Consider the following 25,827-nt stretch of genomic DNA (forward strand, 5'->3'; position numbering starts at 1 on the left):
CCCCTAGCCCATTAGTGGAGGACTCAGAGGCAGGCTAGGGTTAGCTAGAGAGGTGTGTCCTCAGATAGACGGGTGAGGGGGCCGATACCCCCTCAAATGTGTATGTCACAACGTTGGTGTTAAATAAACAAGTGTGCCTCCAACTCCGGTGTGAACGAGTCGTGAGCGTTACTACATCTGGCGTCAGAAGTGAAACAAAGTACGAACATGGATACACGCCGGACGACTCGAGTCGGAGTACCAGGGGCGGAGGACACCGCTGCAGTCGGAGGGCCCGAGATGGCTGAAGATGCCATCGAGCAGCCGGGGCTGGGTGCATCCACGCCACAGCAGCTGGAGGAAGGGGAGCCGTCGACGGAGGGGCTGAGGCAGGCGCACGCGAAGCTGGCCGAGCTGCTGTACGCCGCAGCCGCCATGCTCGACAACATCACGCGGCTGGGGGCTGCGGGACCGCCACGAGGCGACAGCAGCCAACGACCACAGCGCCTTCCCGCCATTTCAACGGAGCAACATTTTGAAACTCCCGCCATCGCCGCAGCTGCTGTTGAGGGCGTGGCCGCTCTAAGCATCGCGTCCAACGGCGGGAGTACAGTGCCTGCCGCGTCACCACGGGTGCGACCGGCGATGCCATCGCTGGTTCGTGCCGACGCTGAGTTGAGTGAGGCGGACGAGGGAGTGCGTTCTTCCTCTGCAGCCGCTGCCTTACATCAGCGGCTACCTCCACTCAAGGAATTTGTGGGCGAGGATGGCGACTGGGGCGGCTTCCAGCGGCGCTTCCTCGCTCACCAGGAGATGGCACAGTGGACAGACGCCGAGGCTCTCCGCGCGCTGCCAGCACTTCTCGACAGCGACGCCCTCGCCACTCTAACATCGGCTTCGAAGGAGAGGCGCTCCACGCTGCGGAAGGCGATGCAGGTGCTGTCGGCGGTATATGGTCCACCATCGGACTGTCGCCAACTCTTTTACGATCGCCAGCGGGGGACGAAGGAGTCGCCCCTGGCGTACCGCACAAGCCTCCTGGCACTGGCGAAGGAGGCCTTTCCACGAATGGATGACGAGGGTGTCGACGCCATGGTGACAGAGAAGATACTTTTGCTGGCGGACGACTTAGACATCGTCATTGTCGCACAGGACGATGCAGAGATGTGCTCCCTCCAAGCGGCCCGTCTCCTCCACGCAAACCTGTCCTCTCAACGACGGAAGGCCAGCAAGGCGGCGAGCGGGCGCGCCGTCGCTGCGGCCACCCTCCCGGCGGAAGAGGTTTGCGCCATCAACCATCGACGGCAGCACGGAGCGGGAGCGCGGGAGGACCGGGCCGGTTCAAGCCGTCTACAACGTCCATCGTCGCCACCAGCGCTTCCACGCTGTTATAACTGCGGCATCCGGGGCCACGTCGCCTCGGGGTGCCGCTCTCCTCGGCAGCGCGGAACGACACCTCAACGGGACGCCGGCCCTCGTCACAAGCTCCACCATCATAATCCGGCGAGTCGCGGCACCCCTCATGTTTGGCCCACGCACACGCCCGTCACACACTCGAACACCGCAGCGAAGGGGGGGCAAATATCGCGTACCATGGCACCAACACGCACCGCTCTGGGTACTCACATTGAACCCAGCCAGTGGTCCGTGTTGGCCCATCGGGTTGTAGCCGCGTCATCGGGGTCGTCGGCCGTTGTGGGTCACATCGATGGGGTCGAGGTGCGCATCCTGGTCGATACAGGAGCATCGGCGACCATTATTTCGGAGTTGATTTATAACATTCTCCCTGCCCAGAGCCGTCCTTTGATGCCTGTTAATGTGCCATTCTTTGCTGCTAACGGGGGTTCACTTGGCATCATCGGACAAATTCGAGCCCAAATTTGTGTCGGGGATATTAAATTATCTGGGCCGATTTTTGTTTCCTCCTCGCTGGCGGTTCCGTGCCTGCTGGGGACGGATTTCCTGGCCAAAATGCCGATTAGGATATTAATCGACCAGGGATGCATTGAGCTCCCATCGGGCCGACGCATGGCGTTTTTGCCATCCCCCGCTACGAGCCGGACGGCGTTCGCGACGGTGCCGGCGTTCGTAGATAGAACGGTGCGCGTTCCTCCGGGGGCGCAAATGTTAATTCCTTTGAGACTTCGGCGGCCCTTCGCTAAGGGCATTGGGGCTCAAGGGGTTTTGCTGGGACCGTCTAGGGCCGGGGTCAGTGGACCTAATTTACTCCCGGCCCAGACCATAGTGAGAGGGGATGGAGAACCCTTCATCGCGGTCCTCAATGTGGGCTCGCAGACGGTGGTGGTCCCACAGGGGACCGTGCTTGCTCACGCAACGCCGGTGCCCTGTGAGGAACCCGTCGCGAGTCATGTCGGCGCTGCCCCTGCACCGCGACCACATTCAGACAGCGATGAAGGGTGGCTCGAGGCGCTTTGCGCGGGATCGACGGACCTGTCAAATTTAGAGCGCCAACGTCTTAAGACACTACTGAGGGAATTTTCCGACGTTTTCAGTCGGGATAAATACGATTTGGGCTGCACTCATCTGCTGCGTCACCATATTGATACGGGTGACAGCGCGCCAATACGCCAAAATCCTTTTCGGTTGAGTCCCGCCGAAAAGGACCATGTCAAATCGGCTGTTGATGACATGCTAGCCGCCGACATAATTTCTCCCTCCAACAGCCCTTGGGGAGCGCCGATCGTCCTGGTTAAGAAGCAGGACGGTTCGTTGCGGTTTTGCGTTGACTTTCGGCGCCTTAATAAAATTACGGTTGCCGACGCATACCCGCTCCCACGGATGGACGAATCGCTTGACGCCTTGGCGGGAGCGCGATTCTTCTCCACATTGGACTTACTTTCGGGATTCTGGCAGCTTCCTCTGGACGATGATTCAAAGCCTAAAACTGCTTTCCGTACTCCGCACGGCCTGTTTCAATTCAACCGGTTGCCGATGGGCTTACACTCAGCGCCGGCAACTTTCCAGCGGTTGATGGAATTGGTTTTGGCTGGATTGCAATGGGAGTCGTGCCTGATTTATTTGGATGACGTCATTGTCTTTGGCAAAACTTTTGAGGAACATCTCCAGAGGTTGCGGGCGGTTTTCCTAAAGATGCGGGCTGCTAATTTGAAATTTAAGCCCCAAAAATGCCATTTGTTACGCGAGTCGGTGCGTTATTTGGGGCACATCGTGGGGCGCTCAGGTATTTCTACCGATCCCGCCAAAACGCAGTGTGTAAGCTCCTGGCCGACTCCCACCTCAGTGGGAGAGGTTAGGAGTTTTATTGGGTTTGCGTCGTATTATAGACGCTTCGTCGCTAATTTTGCGACTATCGCCAAACCCCTACATGCTTTAACATCTAAAGGGGTTCGGTTTTGCTGGGGTCAGGAGGAGGAGGCTGCTTTTTGCTCCCTTCGGGATGCTTTGGTAAACGCTCCTCCCCTGATTTACCCTGATTTTTCAAAACCGTTCTTGCTCGACACCGATGCGAGCAACACGGGTATTGGGGGCGTGCTCTCCCAGGTGGTTGACGGCGTGGAACATGTGGTTGCGTACGGCAGTCGGGTGTTGTCTCCAGCGGAGCAACGGTATTGTGTCACCCGTAGGGAACTGTTGGCAATTGTCCATTTCGTCCAACAGTATCGCCCATATCTGTACGGTCGGCATTTCACCGTCCGCACAGATCATGCGGCACTGCAGTACGCCCTGAGGGTTCAACAGCCATCGGGACAATTGTCCCGATGGTTGGAGGTCCTCCAGGATTACGATTTCCAAACCACATACCGTAAGGGCGTTCGCCACACCAACGCGGACGCTCTGTCGCGCTTGCCAACCACCTCCGAGTGTGCATGCCTCCTGGGGTCTGGACGTTGCAGGCCTCCAGGGGACACATCGGTACCTGTCTTGGCGGCCGCCAACGACGACGATGAAATGGTTCCTAATTCGATCGAACAGCAGGGCAAAGATTCCCTGTTGGGGTTGCCCGTCATTGAATGGGGGCGCCTCCAGATGGAGGATGTCTCCCTCCTCGGGTGGCGACGTCGCGTTGGCGGTGCGGCGGGGGGAAAAAGTGGTGGTTCCGACGCATGGGAAATGTGCCAAGGTCTGCTAATGCATTGGGACGGGAAGTCACGTCGACATCGGCTGGTTGTCCCTACTGGGTTGCGGGGTAGGGTGGTATGGGCCGCTCATGAGCGCCTCCTACACCTGGGGACCCAAAAGACTCTCGCCTTGCTGCAACTTGATTTTTACTGGCCTGGCATGACGAGGGATGTGGGGGATTTGTTGGGATCGTGCCCTCAATGTGCACAACGCAAACCGCCGGCACGGGAGTCTAACCCGCCCTTGCAATCGATCAAAGTGTCCAGGATAAACGAGCTGGTCGCTCTGGACATTTTGGGACCATTCCCCGCCACCCCCAGAGGGAATAGATATTTGTTGACGGGTGTCGAGTATTTTACACGCTGGCCTATGGCCTGGCCTTTGGCCAACCAGTCGGCAGCAGCCATCGTGGAGGCCTTTGTTCAGGGTTATGTCCTGGACAAAGGTGCTCCGGAGAGGCTGCTGACCGACCAGGGCAGAAATTTTTCCGGTAAACTACTCAGACAAGTCTGCGATCTCCTGGGCACAAAGAAAATTCGGACCTCCCCATATCACCCACAAACTGACGGGATGGTCGAACGTTTGCATCGCACCATCTCGTCCATGTTATCACAACAAGTTTCGGACTCGCAAACGGATTGGGACCTACAAATTCAGGGGGTCTTGGCGGCGTACCGGATGGCACCCCATGCGGCTACGGGGTTTTCTCCCTTTTACCTTATGTACGGCCGAGAACCAGACCCGCCTGTTCGTGCCCAGTTGCGGATCCCCGTGCCGCAGGGAAAAACTAATCTGGCTGACCACGTTAAATTTAATCTGGACAAATTGACCGAGGCACGGGATGCTGCAATGCAAAACTCTGACCTCCGTCAGAAGGCAAATGAGCGCCTCAGATTGAGTCGAGCGCACATGCTGCAGTGGAAGCCGGGGGACAAGGCATGGTTGCACTGCCCCCAGGTGCCACTGGCAACCTCCTCTAAACTTGTGCGGCCGTGGCGGGGCCCTGTGGAAGTGGTGGAGGTGTTACGTCCGCAGTGCGTGCGCATCAAGTGGGGGAAGCGGCGATGGTTCGTGCACCCCTCCAGATTAAAACCCTTCGCTGCGGTTCACAACCCCACTTCACACGCGCGTGGCCAAACATGTGGGGGGCCGGCCGACTTGCTGGGTCCGTCTCCGTCGCTCTCACCTAATGCCTTGCCGGCTGTGCCACCTTCAGGAGCATCAGGAGTGACGGGCTCACGCCCGATCACCCCTCCTGCGGATGCCGAGGGTCACGCGGAGTCAGAGGAATGCTCACCTCAAGACGGACAGTCGCCACCTGATTGTCCGCCACGCGGGGTTACCCCGTGTGAGGGGCCCGCTGCAAGGACGCGCGCTAAAATGCGCAAACTGTTGTGAGGCCGGAAAATGTGTACATAGCTGTTGTGTTTATTGGGTGTTGTGTGGATGGTGTGTTTCCCGCTCCTCGGATGTACATATGCTGGGTTCACCGTTTGTTGTGTGTGCGGGGTGGGTTCCCTGCTGGTTGTATATAAGCTGTTTTTTTTTACGGAATTCGTATTTATTCGGGGGGGTGCGTCGGGTTGTTTCTCATCTTGTTGTTGCGTTCTTGTTCTGGTTCCTGTTATTGTTCAAAAATAGTGAGGCACACGCGCGGTCAGGGGGTGAAGGCACCTTTATTGTCAAATTTTTGTATGTTGGCAGCCGGGACGGCTGCATGCTATGCGGGGGGGAGTGATGTAGGGGTGTTAGAGAGAGAGCCCGTTATGCATGGCAGCCTATGGTAAACAAACACAGTAGGCGGGGCTACATGTGTGCACAAGCAGGTGCCCTCTGCGACGTCCGCGCCAGACACCCTGGGGGGTCGATTCGGTCGTTATGATCCCCCGGGGCCCCACCCCTCAGGGAGGGGTTGGGTATAAAAGGGGATTGTATCGAAGGGCTCGGCAGTGATGTTTAGCTAAAGAAGAGGAGGCGGAAGACGTCTGAGATAGAGCCCTGGACTCCCCCTGGTACGCCGTCCTTATCAGGACCGCGCAGGCTCGAGCCAGTGGCGTGGTACCAGAGCCAGAGCCAGTGCTGGTCTGGACTCTGGGTACCGGGCCCGACTGACCAGTGTCGGGCCAAGATAGCCTCCCCTAGCCCATTAGTGGAGGACTCAGAGGCAGGCTAGGGTTAGCTAGAGAGGTGTGTCCTCAGATAGACGGGTGAGGGGGCCGATACCCCCTCAAATGTGTATGTCACAACGTTGGTGTTAAATAAACAAGTGTGCCTCCAACTCCGGTGTGAACGAGTCGTGAGCGTTACTACACTTGTGGGAGGAAACTGGAGCACCGAGGTAAAAGCCCACATCTGTGAGGGGGCAATACTCTCTAATACTGTTGGAACGAGTGGGGTCCACATTTGCTGTGCTACCTTCTCCTGGCGGGCCAGGGTAACGCACCTCGATCCACCAACCCTCGCTTCATAATGTGCTGAATTAGGGGCCATGTGCCTAGTCACCACCGCCCTTTATAATAATAATGAAGCTAAGGAGACACAGAGACATGCGGAGAGCCGTGGACCGTCGTGATGGTGAGATGTTAACTCCCTCGCCTGGTATGAAGGAGGTCGTGGGTTCGATCCCGACTCTGACGCCTGTATATTTGGAGTTTGCGTGCTCTCTCCGTGGTCGCGTGGATGTTTAGCTGGGTCCTCCGTTTGTTCCCTTCACAGTTATAATCGACATGCGTTCAAAGCATTCGGCTGCTAGAAATTTCCACGCTCCTGAAAAAGAGCTATGTAGCTCAGTGGGCCTTCTCACCTGGCAAAATAAAAAATAGTTCACAGTTTTAGATTCGACTCCTCGGAGGCATGAGCCGGCTTAACCCGACGAGTGTCTCACCTTGATTTGGTAAACGCTGAGGCCGTTCATCCACGCCACGAAGCGCGACAGCGTCGTCTTCCCCGCGCCACTCACCCCGATCAGCAGCAGGTGGCCCTGGGGCTGCCGGAAGATCCTGCGTGACGAGGAGACGGCCACGGCAACGATGTGAGCCACGATGATGATGACGACGCTGATCGCAATGACCACGACGATGACACGGCCGCCTCGGGTTAAAAAGTCAAAAGACACGTGCTTGCTCTGATCTGCCTAAATAGTTCTTATATGACACAATGAACTGGGTATCAATGACTAACCAATCAACCAACCTAATGATTTACTGATGACTCCTACTACGATTTTTAAGGCCCCATCACAAATGGTAGCTTAACGAAGTGGCTTATTATCACGTGGAAATTAATAGCAGTAACCAAATACTCTTAAACGTGTGAGATTGATTCCAAATGTGAAGGGAAAAACCAGAGGACCTGGAGAAAAATCCATGCGACCACGGGGAGAGAGAACATGCAAACTCAAAATATACAGGCGTGAAAGTTGGGATTCGAACCCACGACCTCCTGTTTACCAGGCGAGGTAGTTAACATCTCGCCACCATAGCGCACTAACTGGTTGACCCAATGACCAAAAGATCAACAAACTGACCTACCCACCTAGAGACTGGGCAACCAACACACTGACCGACGGGACTGGCTGACCCATCGAATAATGATACAACGAATGTTCAGTCGACTGCCGACCGATAGCCGACCCCCCGAGTGAGCGAGCGAGCGAGTGGGCGTTTCACCTGTCGATGCGGAGCACATGGTCGAGCACCTCGTTGAAGAGAACGAGCGGCACGTCGAGCTCCTCCTCGTAGAAGATCTTGAGACGCGCCTTGACGTACTCGCGCAACTCCTCCTGCTCCACCGGCACGTAGTCCTGCACGGCGACGCCACGTGAGGTGAAGTGACGCCAAGTGACACGACGTGAGGTAAAGTGACAGGACGTGAGGTAAAGTGACACGACGTGAGGTAAAGTGACAGGACGTGAGGCAAAGTGACACAACGTGAGGTAAAGTGACGCGACGTGAGATAAAGTGACAGGACGTGAGGCAAAGTGACACAACGTGAGGTAAAGTGACACGATGTGAGCTAAAGTGACACAACGTGAGCTAAAGTGACACGACGTGAGGTGAAGTGACGCAAAGTGACACGACGTGAGGTAAAGTGACACAACGTGAGGTAAAGTGACACGACGTGAGGTAAAGTGACAGGACGTGAGGTAAAGTGACACGACGTGAGGTAAAGTGACACAACGTGAGGTAAAGTGACACGACGTGAGGTAAAGTGACACGACGTGAGGTAAAGTGACACGACGTGAGGTAAAGTGACACGACGTGAGGTAAAGTGACACGACGTGAGGTAAAGTGACACAACGTGAGGTAAAGTGACACGACGTGAGGTAAAGTGACACGACGTGAGGTAAAGTGACACGACGTGAGGTAAAGTGACACAACGTGAGGTAAAGTGACACGACGTGAGGTAAAGTGACACGACGTGAGGTAAAGTGTCACGACGTGAGGTAAAGTGACAGGACGTGAGGTAAAGTGACACAATGTGAGGTAAAGTCACACGATGTGAGGTAAAGTGATACGACGTGAGGTAAAGTGACATGATGTGAGGTAAAGTGACACAATGTGAGGTAAAGTGACACGACGTGAGGTAAAGTGACACAACGTGAGGTAAAGTGACACGACGTGAGGTAAAGTGACACAACGTGAGGTAAAGTGACACAATGTGAGGTAAAGTGACATGAGGTGAGGTAAAGTGACAAGACGTGAGGTAAAGTGACATGAGGTGAGGTAAAGTGACAGGACGTGAGGTAAAGTGACACAACGTGAGGTAAAGTGACAGGACGTGAGGTAAAGTGACAGGACGTGAGGTAAAGTGACAGGACGTGAGGTAAAGTGACACGACGTGAGGTAAAGTGACAGGACGTGAGGTAAAGTGACACGATGTGAGGTAAAGTGACACGATGTGAGGTAAAGTGACACAATGTGAGGTAAAGTGACACGATGTGAGGTAAAGTGACACAACGTGAGGTAAAGTGACAGGACGTGAGGTAAAGTTACACGATGTGAGGTAAAGTGACAGGATGTGAGGTAAAGTGACAGGATGTGAGGTAAAGTCACACGATGTGAGGTAAAGTGACAGGACGTGAGGTAAAGTGACAGGACGTGAGGTAAAGTGACATGATGTGAGGTAAAGTGACAGGACGTGAGGTAAAGTGACACAACGTGAGGTAAAGTCACACGATGTGAGGTAAAGTGACACAACGTGAGTTAAAGTGACACGATGTGAGGTAAAGTGACAGGACGTGAGGTAAAGTGACACGATGTGAGGTAAAGTGACACCATGTGAGGTAAAGTGCCACAATGTGAGGTAAAGTGACAGGACGTGAGGTAAAGTGACACGATGTGAGGTAAAGTGACACAGCGTGAGGTAAAGTGACACAACGTGAGGTAAAGTGACACGATGTGAGGTAAAGTGACACGATGTGAGGTAAAGTGACAGGACGTGAGGTAAAGTGACACGATGTGAGGTAAAGTCACACGATGTGAGGTAAAGTAACACGACGTGAGGTAAAGTGACAGGACGTGAGGTAAAGTGACAGGATGTGAGGTAAAGTGACACAATGTGAGGTAAAGTGACAGGACGTGAGGTAAAGTGACAGGATGTGAGGTAAAGTGACACAACGTGAGGTAAAGTGACAGGATGTGAGGTAAAGTAACACGACGTGAGGTAAAGTGACACAACGTGAGGTAAAGTGACAGGACGTGAGGTACAGTGACACGACGTGAGGTAAAGTGACACAATGTGAGGTAAAGTGACAGGATGTGAGGTAAAGTGACACAACGTGAGGTAAAGTGACAGGACGTGAGGTACAGTGACACGACGTGAGGTAAAGTGACAAGACGTGAGGTAAAGTGACAGGACGTGAGGTAAAGTGACACAACGTGAGGTAAAGTGACACAACGTGAGGTAAAGTGACACAACGTGAGGTAAAGTGACACAATGTGAGGTAAAGTGACACGATGAAAGGTCAAGTGCCACGATGTGAGGTAAAGTGACACGACGTGAGGTAAAGTGACAGGACGTGAGGTAAAGTGACACAACGTGAGGTAAAGTGACACAACGTGAGGCAAAGTGACACGACGTGAGGTAAAGTGACAGGACGTGAGGTAAAGTGACACAATGTGAGGTAAAGTGACACGCCATGAGGTAAAATGACACGATGAGAGGTAAAGTGCCACGATGTGAGGTAAAGTGACACAACATGAGGTAAAGTGACACAACGTGAGGTAAAGTGACACGCCGTGAGGTAAAGTGACACGATGAGAGGTAAAGTGACACGATGTGAGGTAAAGTGACAGGACGTAAGGTAAAGTGACAGGACGTGAGGTAAAGTGACAGGACATGAGGTAAAGTGACAGGACGTGAGGTAAAGTGACACGATGTGAGGTAAAGTGACACAGCGTGAGGTAAAGTGACACAACGTGAGGTAAAGTGACACGATGTGAGGTAAAGTGACACGATGTGAGGTAAAGTGACAGGACGTGAGGTAAAGTGACACGACGTGAGGTAAAGTCACACGATGTGAGGTAAAGTAACACGACGTGAGGTAAAGTGACAGGACGTGAGGTAAAGTGACAGGATGTGAGGTAAAGTGACACAATGTGAGGTAAAGTGACACGACGTGAGGTAAAGTGACAGGACGTGAGGTAAAGTGACAGGATGTGAGGTAAAGTGACACAATGTGAGGTAAAGTGACAGGATGTGAGGTAAAGTAACACGACGTGAGGTAAAGTGACACAACGTGAGGTAAAGTGACAGGACGTGAGGTACAGTGACACGACGTGAGGTAAAGTGACACAATGTGAGGTAAAGTGACAGGATGTGAGGTAAAGTGACACAACGTGAGGTAAAGTGACAGGACGTGAGGTACAGTGACACGACGTGAGGTAAAGTGACACGACGTGAGGTAAAGTGACAGGACGTGAGGTAAAGTGACACAACGTGAGGTAAAGTGACACAACGTGAGGTAAAGTGACACAACGTGAGGTAAAGTGACACAATGTGAGGTAAAGTGACACGATGAGAGGTCAAGTGCCACGATGTGAGGTAAAGTGACACGACGTGAGGTAAAGTGACAGGACGTGAGGTAAAGTGACACAACGTGAGGTAAAGTGACACAACGTGAGGCAAAGTGACACGACGTGAGGTAAAGTGACAGGACGTGAGGTAAAGTGACACAATGTGAGGTAAAGTGACACGCCATGAGGTAAAATGACACGATGAGAGGTAAAGTGCCACGATGTGAGGTAAAGTGACACAACATGAGGTAAAGTGACACAACGTGAGGTAAAGTGACACGCCGTGAGGTAAAGTGACACGATGAGAGGTAAAGTGACACGATGTGAGGTAAAGTGACAGGACGTAAGGTAAAGTGACAGGACGTGAGGTAAAGTGACAGGACATGAGGTAAAGTGACAGGACGTGAGGTAAAGTGACACGATGTGAGGTAAAGTGACACAGCGTGAGGTAAAGTGACACAACGTGAGGTAAAGTGACACGATGTGAGGTAAAGTGACACGATGTGAGGTAAAGTGACAGGACGTGAGGTAAAGTGACACGATGTGAGGTAAAGTCACACGATGTGAGGTAAAGTAACACGACGTGAGGTAAAGTGACAGGACGTGAGGTAAAGTGACAGGATGTGAGGTAAAGTGACACAATGTGAGGTAAAGTGACACGACGTGAGGTAAAGTGACAGGACGTGAGGTAAAGTGACAGGATGTGAGGTAAAGTGACACAATGTGAGGTAAAGTGACAGGATGTGAGGTAAAGTAACACGACGTGAGGTAAAGTGACACAACGTGAGGTAAAGTGACAGGACGTGAGGTACAGTGACACGACGTGAGGTAAAGTGACACAATGTGAGGTAAAGTGACAGGATGTGAGGTAAAGTGACACAACGTGAGGTAAAGTGACAGGACGTGAGGTACAGTGACACGACGTGAGGTAAAGTGACACGACGTGAGGTAAAGTGACAGGACGTGAGGTAAAGTGACACAACGTGAGGTAAAGTGACACAACGTGAGGTAAAGTGACACAACGTGAGGTAAAGTGACACAATGTGAGGTAAAGTGACACGATGAGAGGTCAAGTGCCACGATGTGAGGTAAAGTGACACGACGTGAGGTAAAGTGACAGGACGTGAGGTAAAGTGACACAACGTGAGGTAAAGTGACACAACGTGAGGCAAAGTGACACGACGTGAGGTAAAGTGACAGGACGTGAGGTAAAGTGACACAATGTGAGGTAAAGTGACACGCCATGAGGTAAAATGACACGATGAGAGGTAAAGTGCCACGATGTGAGGTAAAGTGACACAACATGAGGTAAAGTGACACAACGTGAGGTAAAGTGACACGCCGTGAGGTAAAGTGACACGATGAGAGGTAAAGTGACACGATGTGAGGTAAAGTGACAGGACGTAAGGTAAAGTGACAGGACGTGAGGTAAAGTGACAGGACATGAGGTAAAGTGACACGATGTGAGGTAAAGTGACACAACGTGAGGTAAAGTGACATGACGTGAGGTAAAGTGACACAACATGAGGAAAAGTGACAGGACGTGAGGTAAAGTGACAGGACGTGAGGTAAAGTGACAGGACATGAGGTAAAGTGACACAACGTGAGGTAAAGTGACAGGACATGAGGTAAAGTGACACAACGTGAGGTAAAGTGACACAACGTGAGGTAAAGTGACAGGACATGACACCTTGCAGAGCCAAGTGAGGTTGGGCTTTGGTTTGTGCTAGTGTTGGGCTAGCACTATTGTTGGGGTCAGGGCACCTTGGACAGCCAGTTGCTGAAGAGGATTGGTCGGGCCAGGGCCTTGTGGCGGTCGATGTTGGGGAAATGCTTGAGGGCGACCATGTTGATGTTCTCGTCTGTCCATCTCCGCTCCTCTTCATCCACCAGCCTTGGGATGGTCACGCGGATGAGGGAGAGACGGGGGGTCGGTGGACAGGCAGGTGGAGGGACAGATGGAGAGACAGGCAGAGAGACAGGTGGAGGGACAGGTGGAGGCACAGGATTCAATTAAAGTTCACTTGAGCAGGAGAAGCCGGTGGTGTTACACAGCAAACAAGGGCACGACACCCCCCAGTAGACACGTAAATGTTGGCCCAACGTCGCACTTTAAACTTGCATATTTAGAGCCGCATCATCCTTAAGTGATTCACCGCAACTTTGAACGTGAATATTGCAAAAGAAAATATAAACGTTATCATTCAAAGCTGTCCTTAACCTCAACTCGACCAAAACGCCAAGCCCTAACCATGGGCCTAATCACACCGCATTCCTCTGTCACTATCCTTACCCCATATCCAATTCTAATCCCGGCAATAAGCAACAACATCAACCCCAACGACAACTCCAATTGTAATCCCAAACTAAAATGAAGAGACCACGTTGGCATTACTTAACAAAGCAAAAACCGTCAAATATAAATAGTTTAACACATAGGCTTTTACAACCAATATCATCCATAATAGAGGTTTTTTTGGGTTAGATCGTGTAAATATATAAATGTGTCATTAAACCCGAAACGTCGTACTCAGATTGTAAATGTTGTGGCTTGGCTCTCCAACACACTGGTGTGCTGTACTAGTGATGAATTGGCATGTTCTGTCTACGTGACAACCTTTACTAATTGGCTGTGTCGGGTGGTGGCGGGTTTTAACAACACATTTATATATTTACGCGATCTAACCCAAAAAAACCTGTATTATGGAAAATATATATAGTATACCAATACATTTTATTTAGAGAATAATCTGATGTATTGGGCAATTCCTGTGAAGCAAGCAGAACTTGAAATCCTGCTAACCCCTTAACCGTGACCAAAATAAAGCACAAAAACCAAATTTGACCCAAACCCGAACACCAACCGTAACCATGGCCTTATCTCAAACACAACACAATCACAACTCTAAACCAAACCGTAACTCTGACTATAACCCTGTCCCCTACTCTAACCCTAACTCTCAACTCCACATAAACACCTACCACAACCCCGACTTCACTGTAACTTCACTCTCTCTACCGCTACCCCTGCCTCTACCACTACCCCAAACTCTACCCCAACCCCTACTGCCACCTACCCTGACCCCTACCGCTAACCCGACTCCTACCACTACCCTGACCCCTACCGGTACCCCCGACCCCTACCGCTACCTCTCCACACGGCCCCTACGCTTGGCCCCTACGCCCGGCCTCTATGCCCGACCCCTGCGCCCCTGCGGGCCCTCACTGACCGGTCCTGGAAGAGGCGGAGCGCCTCATGGGCCCACATGCGCACGAGGCCCTCGACGGGCAGGCTCTCCAGCGGCCGCACGGCTTCCAGAATGCCGCGCACCCAGCGCGTCATCTCACGCGGTGAGTAGATGTAGTGCGGCTGCATGTCCTGCGTGAAGTGCTCCTGTGGGGGGCACGGGGCATGGAAGGTTAGGGGTCGCACATCATGGGGTGCAGGTTGTGGGTCGCGGGACGGCTGAAATAAAATGTATGTATGTTGAACTAAAACGTATATATGGTTAATCGATTATCCGGCGTGCGATTATCTGGCTTCCAACATTATCCGGCGGTTCCGGGCCAATTCAGCGAAACTGCTCCAAAGGCTGTAACGAGTCCGGCGATCGGCACCGTATGCATGACAATAAAGTAGCTATGCTTGATTCAGTGTAAAATATTATATATGGTACATTATACACTACATATAACTTAAACAATTAAAATACTGCACGTACAGTATATACATTTCCCATGACTAATAACTACAGTGCGATCCAGCGAAAATTGCGTTGTGTAATTTGACGTTCACCGGAGCACCGGTCTAAAGGCTGCATCAGTCCGGCCATGGTCAAGAACATGGTTGTGTTGAAACAAAAGCATAATACGTACATCACCCCAAATTGGAGTTTAAATAAATAAACTTTTTACAATAGGATATTTATTTTTATCTTTATGTATGTTGATGCCAATTTTATACAGTAAATTAATTAAAAACACAAAAAAACATACACACAACACCTAAAAACATAATTTTATACAAGAATGTGCAAAAATAAGCTCTTTGAAATAAATTATTTGCTTATCCGACATTATTTTTTTATCCGGTGCCCCCTTCCCGCCCCCCGAAGTCGTCAGATAAACGATGATCTACTGTATGTGCAAATGCCCAGTGCAACATTGAAGCTCGTGCCGCAAGCAAGATTGCCCTGGCGCAGCGCCCACCTGCGACATGGTGTAGAACTCCACCATGGCGGCGGTGAGTGGCTCGGCGTAGGTGCGCAGCGTGGGGATGAGGCGCAGCAGCGCGCGGTTGAAGGTGCTGTAGATCTGCGTGAGCGACGCGGGGCCCGGGTAGTCCACGTACACGACGGGGACGTGGCGCATGAATCTGTCGGGGGTGGTGGGGGGTGGGGGCGGGGGGCGAGGGGGGAGGGTGGCAACGAGAGAGGGTCGGCATCAGCATCAGCATTGCTATCGTCATCACTGTCATTTTCATCATCATTCGTTATCGCATACCTGTCAACCCCTTATCATTGCCTAACTTATTACAGACAAATTCAGACCCTATTGGTTACGCCGTGCCCTTATACATCTCAACGTTCATCCTACAAAGTCCCATCACAAGGGAGACACACAAACAAATAGACAAAAGAAAAATTGCCCTGGACAAGATTACGGGTAAACCGTATGGGTTCACAGGCATGTTATCACTGTCACTGATATTCTTGTCTCCATCACAGTCATTATCATTCATATCAGCATCGTCGTCGTCATCGTCACCGTGATCATCACCGCTGCACACACCCGTAGCTCCGCTGCCCTTTGTGTAAATCTGCTGCTAGATGAGGGCATCCCCACCCTGTACAGGTTGTGCGGGATAGTCGGCCATACTTCACCGCACTGGTCTGTGTGCGTGTGCGAAGGTCGGGAAGCATGAATGAGGGAGCATAGACGTAGAGTACAACAATGGGTATTGCTGCACTAACAACTTAGCCACACAGTGGCCTAGGTCACAGGCCATTATCAACACAATGACCATCACCACTATGCCTAATAAGGTCATCATCAATGCTTGTTTGGCTGATTACACTTGTATCGATGGCCCCTACACCTCAGAATTAGAATATTTGTTCATACTGGAAGAATCCGATGAGCGTTTTAAGCTCTTTTTCACAGATGTCCAGCAGGGGCGGGTCAGAACGTTACAACAACAACAACACAAAAACACGACAGGAGTGCAAAGTATAGGAAAGGTAAAAAAATACAACTAAACAATGTTTTATCTTACCAGGTAAAGCCCACCGAGATATTAACTTATTTTTCCAAAGCGACCTGGCCACAAATGTATGAAAAATATTAATGATTTTTACCCTTTCTGGCAATAAAACAGGAGGTGTTAAGATGTAAAAAAAACACAAATATAACCCTTTTGTGGTGAGCATGCAAACATGCTCTGATACAGCAGCCTTCTTTATGGCCTTTTCTCTCTCACCGGTGTCAGACCAGAGAACACCAAAAGGTGAAAAAGGTCCCATGATATGGCCCCAAATCATAGCTTTACAAAGTGGCTTATCACGTTGAAATTTATAGTAGTTAGCAAATAATCTAAACAATCAAATGCATGTTTTGAAATGCATGAAAGGGATCCCCTCCTGCACATGAATGGAAGCCGTGGGTAGCGGTCGCCCCTTCACCTGTGTGAGAGCGGCTTGCGGCCGGGGTCCGTGGGCGGGTTGCAGGCTCCCACAAACTGGATCCGCTCCAGACGAACCCACGTCTGGTCGGCCGTGCGGTAGAAGCCGCCGTGCTCCACCATCTACGTCACACAAGGAGAGCAAAAATCCCCACGTGTAACATTTAACCCTCTCCCCTTCCGATGACGTACGTGTACATTATCAGTTTTTCTTACGATTCCGTTCCGAAGACGAACATGTTCATCATAAAAATGAAACCGGAAGAAAAACTGAACTAAAATAACTTTATCGGTACCGAGGCTCCCACAAGACCATGCGAGAAGGCGTGTGGCACAGTTTGGCGCCAGCTATCATAGCGTGCGGTCGTGTCGCTACGGTTCTCTGCGGTGAGTACAATGTGTTTAAAAACAACGGTGCTATGCCTCTCTCAATAAAATTAATGCTCACCGTTTGCGCGTTCAGCGGTGAACGGAACTACCCACCCTGAAATTTGCAGACGTCTCCGAAAGGGAAAGGGTTAACAGACTCACGATAAGGTTTTTTATTTTTGGGTTAGATCGCGCAAATGTAAATGTTTCGTACACCAACCTCCACCCGACACAGCCAGTTAAACAATTTAAACTAAACAATAAATTTTAATTTTTCCAGGTAAGGCCCACGAAGCTACATCGCTCTTTTAACATAATCAACTTGGTCACAAATGATAGCCCAACGAAGTGGCTTATCACGTGGAAATTTATAGCAGCCAAATACTCTAAACGCCTGTTTCTAAATGTGGAGGGAAAAACCGGAGGTCCCGGAGAAGAAAATCCACGCGAACACGAGGAAAGAAACATGCAAACTCCAAATATACAGCAGCAGGCGTGAGGGTTGGGATTCGAACCCACGACCTCCTGTATACCGGGCGATACCGCGGTTTGTAACGTGAACACAACGTGACACCGCCCCCCTGCCCACACGCCTCCCACGGCCCGCGGCGTCCCCTCCCCCCCCCGCAGCACTCACCTGGCGGATGAAGGAGATGACGCGCTGCGTGCCGTACTTGTCCATGTCCGGCAGGTTGATCTCGTCGCAGAAGAGCACCAGCCACTTGCTGAGCTGCACGGGCGCCAGCACGACGCCGTTGGGCGTGCGCCGGTACTCGCAGTAGTGGTCGAACGTCTTGAGCAGCAGCTCCGGGGTGGTGGCACTCGAGAAGTTCAGGCCGACCACCTGTGGGGGGGTCGGCAGGGTGGGGCGGGGGGGGGCAGGGCGGGGCGGGGGGGCGGGTCGGCAGGGCGGGGGGGTCGGCAGGGCGGGGTGGGGGGCGGGGGGCGGGCGATGAGGGGTCAGGAGGTCGTCGTGGGACAGCTCTGAGAAGCGTGTCGGCTTATTTTGTTCTATGTGGACGCGGGGTGATAGGTCGAGGCTGCCAAGCTCATATGTATGCCACCCCTGGGTCTAGCATGTAACCGACTTAAACACGAAACAACGACTCTCACGCGCGGAGCTCTCAAATGACGCTCCACCTTCTCTCCATTATTTTCTGAGGACTGAAAACCGACAGCGCCCCCCCCTCCCCCCATTTTCATGCAAGAGAGGGGCCTCCTCTGCCTAAAGCCACCACCGTCACCGCCACCACTTCTCAGTGCAGCGTGGTGAGCCAGAAGCTACTCTCCTCCACATTAGCGGCGCGGAGGGGCACGTGAACATTCTGTAGGTGAAGCCGCCGTTCATAGCGATTGTTATTTACCAGGTAAGGCCCACTGAGCTGTTTAGCTCTTTGTCAGAAGCGACCTGGTCACAAATGATAGCTCAACGAAGTGGCTTATCATGTGGAACTGTATAGCAGCCAAACACTCTAAATGCGTGATGTTGATTCTAAATGTGGAGGGAAAAACTGGAGGACCCAAATAAAAATCCACGCGATGATTGGGAAACTCCAAATATACAGCAGGCGTCAGGGTCTGGATTGAACCCATGACCTCCTGCATACCCGGCAAGGGAGTTAACATCTCGCCACCGTGGAATTGTCGAATCACTTGCATTCCTTCATGGGAGAAATGGCCAGGGCTAAGGAAACGGCCACAAGCACACACGAAAAAAAGACAAAGATCCCCCGTATAACCTTAACAGACTGTTGGGGCAAGTGCTGTTAGCGAGCACCTTTGAAGGCCGGCAGGGCACACGAGAGGATGGGTGGTCAGTACTACGCCCGCCAGACCGCCTTTGTCTCCCCAGTGGCGATGTTTACACACCACACCAGGTCCTCATTTTAGGCTGAGTCGACCTTGGTGAGGCCCACGACCACATTCAGATAATCGTCACTGGTGGTGGCCGTGAGCGGGAATCGAACTTGGGTGGCCGGGTTCGTAGCGCAGCGTAGCGCTAACCGCTACACCGCCGCTCCACACGCACGCACGCACGCCTGTACACACGCACCTCCATGTCGGGCAGCGCCCGCAGCGCGCTAAACAGCGTCATGGTCTTGCCGGAGCCGGGTGGGCCGCACAGCACGAGCGGCTTGTGCTCCGCCAGCCACGTGTAGAGCAGCGCCTCGTGGCGCACTGTGTCCAGCGTGGGCACCACCACGTCGGGGGCAGCCACCTACGCGGACGTTGCCACAAGCGCAGTCATCGACACGGACATAACCACAATCCACGACGAACAACAATCATTAAATTGTATCCGCTCGCCGTCGCGGAGAGGAGACGGCACGAGCGGGAAGGCAGCGGCAGCCAATAATTGCCGAAGCTCTGCGGTCCCCGATATATAAGGATGCTTTCATCCAAGTAATGAGCATGCATGCGAGGGGGCAACGCTCTATCCCGTAGAGATGGAACAGGCGGGGTCCACATTTGCTGTGACCGCCTTCTGGCAAGCCATGGTAATGGCACCACCTCGGTCCCCACAGGAACGCATTCGTGGGTGATCCACCAACCCTCGCCCCCGCAGTGCTGCAGCACAGGCGTGATCTATCACTACGTTACTACAGACGCAGACATAACCGCAAATCAAAGGTTTAGACACAGATACATCTGTAGTGGATTAACGCGCGCCAAAAGGGGGAATTGGAAACACGTGCGTGTTATGGACAGTGGGGTCGCGTCAGGGCAAACAGGTGTTGCTGGGAGAATAACGGCCGAAGGGAGATGGTTCATTAAGTGGTTGCAAGATGCGTTGCAGTAATTGGATGGTGGACGGAAGCCACGGACGCAAGGCGTCGGTGGGGACGCCGCTTAATTAATTGGTAATTAATGAGGAAGGGGATATATACGGGAGCGCGAGAGAGACGGGGAGTTGTTGCTGGGAGCTGGACGGAGAGAAGACGGGGAGCAGGATCGAGAAAAATATGAGAGATAGAACAGGCTAGCAGTGGAACAGGGAACGAGAGAAGATATGAGACAAAGCAGAGTGAGACAGGGCAGAGTGAGACAGAGCAGAGTGAGACAGTGAGAGACGAAGCGGAGAGTCGGAGTGAGACGGAGACGCCGAGAGAGAGACAGTCGGAGCAGAGTCAGTCGGAGCAGAGAGAGCGGAGAGTCGGGGAGAGAGAGATGGAGAGAGGCGGAGAAAGCGGAGCGACCGAGGCGAGCGGAGCATGGCGAGCGAACGGCGGAGGGCGGAGAAGCACGCCGAAGTCACGGGTGTTGAACGGGAGGAAGTTTTGTACAATAAAAGTGACGACGGAAAAAGAAGAAGTTGTGTGCGTAAAGTTCAGCACTACACATCTACAAACCACAACCACCGATACAGATACAGCCACATCCACAAAGCAGAGGTAAACCACAACCATAACGAGAGTCGTGCGTGTGGCTGCGGTTGCGATTGTTGTTCCCCGGATGGTCTCCAGGCGTGAGCACAAAACGGCACGAGCGCCGAAGCAACACCGACCTATGGCAACGAAACTCGCTCATCGACTCAAAGTTGCGATGCACTTCAACTAAACGTTTCCTCACCCCCCCCCCCACCAACTTCTCCACAAGCCGTCGCGCGTAGCCGCCGACTGCGTTACCTTGTGCGTTTCCACCTCGATCTGGGGGACCTTGGCCTGCCAGGGCACCCACTCGCCCGTGATGGACACCTGGGAGGGATGCAAAGACAAAGAGCCCCCGCGTAGCCTCCACGGACTTGTTGGGGGCAAGTGCTGCGAGCGAGGAGCACCTACGAAGGCCGCCACGGTGGCACACGACGGAGGTGGGTGGTCTCCTCGGTGCTGATAGTTATACACCGCACCAGGTAGTTATTTAAGGCTGAGTCGACCTAGGGGAGGCTCAGGACCAATGCCGATATTCGCCACTGTTATAGGTCGTGAGCGGGAATCGAACCGTACACGCGCACAGCAGCTTGAGAGCACGACACAACCCAAAGGGACCCAGACCCACGTGTCCCAGAATGCCTGGCGGGAGTTTGATGCTTCGTTAATTAAAATACAGGATCATGTGACTTTCACGACAGCAACCACACTGTCGCCACTGCAGTGGTGATTGATGGGCAAGTGCAGTGACGAGTGCGCCCCCACCCCCAACCCCCACCCCTAACGGGTTGACGGAATGTCAGGACTCCTCGGGGTCACAGTTCGATTCCAGGAGCGGTCGTTTTTGTCTCGGCTCTGCCGTCTCGTTTGTACAGCGGTGTCAGCTCCATCAGCCTCAGCGTGGCCCCTGCTATAGACTAGAGGCTCCTGCTACAACCATCGCTGTAGACTAGAGACGAGAGTGGGGGAGAGAGTGGGGGTGTGCGGGCACCTCGAAGTCGATGATGGGCAGGCTGGGCGCGGTGGGCAGCGGGATGGTGGTGACGCGCCGGATGTACTCGCCCAGCTCCGAGCGCATCTTGAGTCGCCCGTCCCCCGAAAACGACCAGAGCACGGCGTACACCAGGTACCGCTGCGGCACGCACAAACACGCACAAAGACAAAGGTCCCTCCCTCCCGTGTAGCCTTAGCAGACTGTTGGGGCAAGTGCTGTTTTGAAGCACCTGAAAAGGCTGATGTTTGTGTGCCGCACCAGGTCGACCTAGGGGAGGCCCAGAACTGGTTCAGACATTCGTCGCTGATGTTGGCCGTGAACGGGAATCGAACTTGGGTGGCCGAGTTTTGGAGCAGGTGCTATTAGCGAGCAGTTAAGAAGACCGCCACGGTGCACAAGGAGTTTGTGTGGCCGGAACCACGGCCGACTGCCTTTGCCTCCCCAGTGCTTTGTGTTTACACACCGCATCAGGTACTCATCTAGGTTTGAGTAATTCTCGAGTCGGCCAAGAACCGGTTCAGATATCACTCACCACCGATGTGAGCCATGACCAGGAATCAAACTCGGCTCACAGGTTCCTGGCACAGTTCGCTAGCCCAGCGAGTGATTGAATGAGGGCGTGGGTGCATGAGTGAGTCAGGGAGTAATTTTTTCAGTGAGCAAGCAGGCGAGTCAGTAAATGAGCCATCGAGCGGGCGAGTGCGAATAAGAATGGATGAGAGAGTGAGTGAACGAGCGGGCGATTAGGAAGTTTACTTAACATGGAGATTTTGTGCAGCCAATATCATGATACGTAATAGATTTTTGGCTTAGGCCACATAATAAAATTTGTGTCGTGATACTACTATCCCTTCCACCACCCGATACAGCCAAACAAATTCATTTGTTTACAAGTGTTATTATTGCTTCAGTTCACCGGTAAGTTTAACAACACATCTCACCACCAAATTTAGCAATCAGATTTGTGACGTTTCGCTTGCAAATGCCCCAAGCATTGTCAGGACAAGGATTCAGAAAGTCAGACTAACTGTGTGATTTGACCCGGCTTCTTAAATAGGTGTCTTGTATGTACAGTATGTATGATGAACTGCTTCTGCATCGTATGTCGCCAACCGTGCTAATCGGAGGTGCAGAGGGAGGAAGATCCCACAGGAACAACCAATCAGATTATTTGTGTGCCCAGAAAACGTGGAACGTTTGTCCAATGTTGGTGCAACAGTCACAACCACGTGCCAGCGTTGAGTGAGTCGTTGAGTCGGTGAGTTCGCGAGCGAGCGGGCGGGCGGGCGGGCGAGTGGACGCGTCCCTTCACCTGCGCGTAGCGCTCCAGCATGTCGGCGGGCATGGGGAAGTCGGGGTGGTTGGCGTTGTAAAGCGCCACGTTGCGGCACGCCTGGTGCAGCATGGAGAAGAGTGAGCCGAGGCAGCGCAGCCGCGTGAACTCCATGATGTGCTCGAGGCGCGACGCGTGCTCCAGCGCCTTCGTCACGAGGCCCCCCGAGGTGAAGTACGGCTGCAGCACCGCCGCCACGTCGTGCTGGATCTGGTGCCGCCGAGGGCACGGGGAGGGGGGGGGGGGGAGGAAAGAGGCCGTTCGCAACGCACGGAGTTGTGGGACAAGTCACGTGGCCACGGCGCTAAGTCGGTACGTCACCTTGCGTGTGACCGGCAACGTGGGAGATTGGGCCTTGAGACAGGGCCAGAGGCCTGTGTCGGTGCATGTCACCCTGTGTGCCAACCCCATACGTTGCCCCACGTGCTGCTCTGCGTGCCGCCCCCACACGTTACTCCAGCGTGTCACCTCCGAGCATCACCCCCATGCGTCACCCCCCCAGCGCGCCACCCCCACGCGTCACCCCCCCGGCGCGCCACCCCCACGCGTCACCCCCCCGGCACGCCACCTGCAGCATGGGCGACAGCGCCTCGTCGTCGCGGTCCTGCCCCCCCGTGCGGCGCCGCTGCGCCTCCTCCTCGGCCTCGTCCAGGGAGATGCTGCGCAGGCGCGCGAGGAAGTGGCCGAACACCATGTCGGTGCTGAGCACGTCCTCGCTGAACCACACCATGCCGCAGCGCGACACCGTCGCCAGCGTCGCGTAGCGCAGGTCCTGCACCTCGAACATCACGCGCACCTGCGGGCAGCGCCGCACGCACGCACGCATGCGCAGGCGCGTCGTCGAGTTACGCGCGTGGATGGGAAGCGGTGGCCTCGCCCTGCCCGGCTGCTGCCTCTATCCCAGCGCTGTAGAGGCAGCGACGAGGGTTGGTGGATCGCCGTACAGCGAGCGTGACTAATCTCCATCTATTTCCATCTGTACGGGAATTGAGTGTTGGCCCCCGCCCCTTGCATGCGTGGGTTTCTCCAGGTGCTCCGGTTTCCTCCCACGTGTATAAACAACTCATTAATCAGCAGTAAACGCCTTTAAATCACTAATATTACCATTTTCATCATACCAGGTAAGGCCCACTGAGCTGTATAGCTCTTTTTCAGAAGTGACCTGTCCACAAATGATGGCTCAATGAAGCGGATTATCGCGTGGAAATTTATAGCAACCAAACACTCTAAATGAGTACGGAAAATCCCAAAAATGTGTCGGGAAAAACCAGAGAACTCGGAGAAAAATCCACTCGACAATGGGGAGAGAAACACACAAACTCCAAATATACAGCAGGCATTGTCAGGGCCGGGGTCGAACCCATACCCGGCGAGGGAGTTAACATCTCCTAGCCACCGTGGCAGGACCCCCTGTGACAAATATTCCGTGGACTGAGTGTGGCTTTCCTTGATAAATCAATAATGGTTGTATAGTACTGCGCGCACGTGTGTGTGGGCGCTCGTGGGCTCACGTTTGGCGGCAGGCTGAGGCGCTCCCCGTTGGGCAGCGTGAGCAGCTTGTTGTCGTCCAGCACGGAGTTGAGGTTCTCCACCCACTCGGGGTCCACGTCGCCGTCGAACACGATCCACTGCCTCTTGTGCAGTTCCCCGCGCACGTTGTCGATGATCCTGCACGGGGGCGACGCCGGGTTCACGCGAGCGGCGGCGGATACAGCAGTGTCGCCGCACCGAGTCTCACCGGCTCGCCCGATCCCTCTCCTCCCGTGATCGTTAATAAAGATGACAACAACTCTGCGTTGTGTTCTGCCCTCCACTTGAGGATCGAGTGACTCCACCACCGAGGGACACCAGGGGGTTGTGGAACGGCAGCTTCATTTCGAAGTGTTCTGTAATTATGACCAGATGCTCACCAATCGACCCGACGTTACACGACACCTCACTGCTCAATCCCTACACGGCGTCCATCCGAATCTGAATAGATGCCCTGTACCCTGAATTGATTACTCCACTGGTGGGCGTGGCCTACTGTGCAGTAACGTGAGTCTATGGATCCAATTCATGGTCATCGTTAACTCCATTCATAATTTTACGTGTGATTCATTACATTAAGCCCATAGCTGCTACAGGCGCAGCAACAATGCCACACCAAGCAACAACGATACCACCTTGAGCATAACACAGTACAATAGATATTATGCACTGCTCTCGACTGCCACAACCAAGGCAAAGATGCCCCCTATAGCCATAACAGACTGTTGGGGCAAGTGCTGTGAGCGACTAGCACCTATGAAGGCTGGCGAGGCACATGAGATGGTGGGTGGCCAGCACCACGCCCGACTGCCTTTGTCTCCCCAGTGGCGATGTTTACACACCCCACCAGTCGACCTACGGGAGGCCCATGACCAATTTAGACAATCATCACCGGTGTTGGCTGTGAGCGGGGAATCCAACTCGGGTCGCAGGGTTCGTAATGCAGCACGCTAACTGCTACAACACTACCGCTCCCCACAAACAACAACAACCGCCATTCGCCACTAAGTGGCGGTGACATCACCACGACGCTTGTGCCAGGCCATGTGTACCTTGAGGCCACGTGAAGGCCACACACACACGCACACGCACACGCCCACACACACGCACACACGCGCGCGTGTGCCGTCCCCCCCGGCGCTCACTTGCGCAGGATGTGGGTGAAGAGGCCGTCGGTCCACTCGCGAGTGTTGGGGTCCAGCGTGCCGTACAGGTGGTCCTTGCTCAGCGCCTTGGGGTCGATGATGTGGGCCACGCCCTCGGTGCCCTCGAGGCGCTCCAGGGCCTTGAGCAGCACGCGCCACGCCGTCGACTTGCCGCTGCCCGAGGGCCCCACCATCATGAGGCCGTGGTTGATCTGCGTGATCTGGTAGAGCTGCAGGACCTGCGGTGGACACCCGCGATGCACGAGCGAGCGTTCATTCATTCATTCATTAGTTAAGGCATTCGTACAATGT

General features: G+C 53.5%; 3 protein-coding genes across 3 annotated transcripts in view; 2 read left to right on the top strand and 1 right to left on the bottom strand.

The window, feature by feature from the left end:
• LOC144937253 (transcriptional repressor protein YY1-like) overlaps positions 1 to 25,827 on the top strand; it is a 422,669-nt gene that overhangs the window by 68,578 nt on the left and 328,264 nt on the right. The gene's annotated exons all lie outside the window — the stretch shown is intronic.
• The window catches only part of LOC144937252 (cytoplasmic dynein 1 heavy chain 1-like), a 162,394-nt gene that overhangs the window by 43,314 nt on the left and 93,253 nt on the right, over positions 1 to 25,827 (bottom strand). Inside the window, exons 38-51 of the mRNA XM_078864650.1 lie at positions 25,516 to 25,754; positions 24,352 to 24,508; positions 23,409 to 23,636; positions 22,820 to 23,050; positions 21,505 to 21,645; positions 20,772 to 20,840; positions 19,199 to 19,363; positions 17,783 to 17,989; positions 16,778 to 16,899; positions 15,306 to 15,471; positions 14,327 to 14,490; positions 12,861 to 12,990; positions 7,749 to 7,882; positions 6,965 to 7,079 (exon numbers count right to left, since the gene is read on the bottom strand). Coding sequence (XP_078720776.1) covers positions 6,965 to 7,079; positions 7,749 to 7,882; positions 12,861 to 12,990; positions 14,327 to 14,490; positions 15,306 to 15,471; positions 16,778 to 16,899; positions 17,783 to 17,989; positions 19,199 to 19,363; positions 20,772 to 20,840; positions 21,505 to 21,645; positions 22,820 to 23,050; positions 23,409 to 23,636; positions 24,352 to 24,508; positions 25,516 to 25,754 — 2,268 coding nt within the window. The remainder of the gene's footprint in view (positions 1 to 6,964; positions 7,080 to 7,748; positions 7,883 to 12,860; positions 12,991 to 14,326; positions 14,491 to 15,305; positions 15,472 to 16,777; positions 16,900 to 17,782; positions 17,990 to 19,198; positions 19,364 to 20,771; positions 20,841 to 21,504; positions 21,646 to 22,819; positions 23,051 to 23,408; positions 23,637 to 24,351; positions 24,509 to 25,515; positions 25,755 to 25,827) is intronic.
• On the top strand, positions 27 to 5,476 carry LOC144937249 (uncharacterized). Its single transcript, XM_078864648.1, has 2 exons — positions 27 to 1,482; positions 5,297 to 5,476. Exons 1-2 carry the CDS (start codon positions 208 to 210, stop codon positions 5,309 to 5,311), a joined length of 1,290 nt encoding a protein of 429 aa, XP_078720774.1. The 5' UTR covers positions 27 to 207; the 3' UTR covers positions 5,312 to 5,476.

Source organism: Lampetra fluviatilis, chromosome 18 (genome assembly GCF_964198595.1).
Source record: "Lampetra fluviatilis chromosome 18, kcLamFluv1.1, whole genome shotgun sequence".
Lineage (NCBI taxonomy): Eukaryota > Metazoa > Chordata > Hyperoartia > Petromyzontiformes > Petromyzontidae > Lampetra > Lampetra fluviatilis.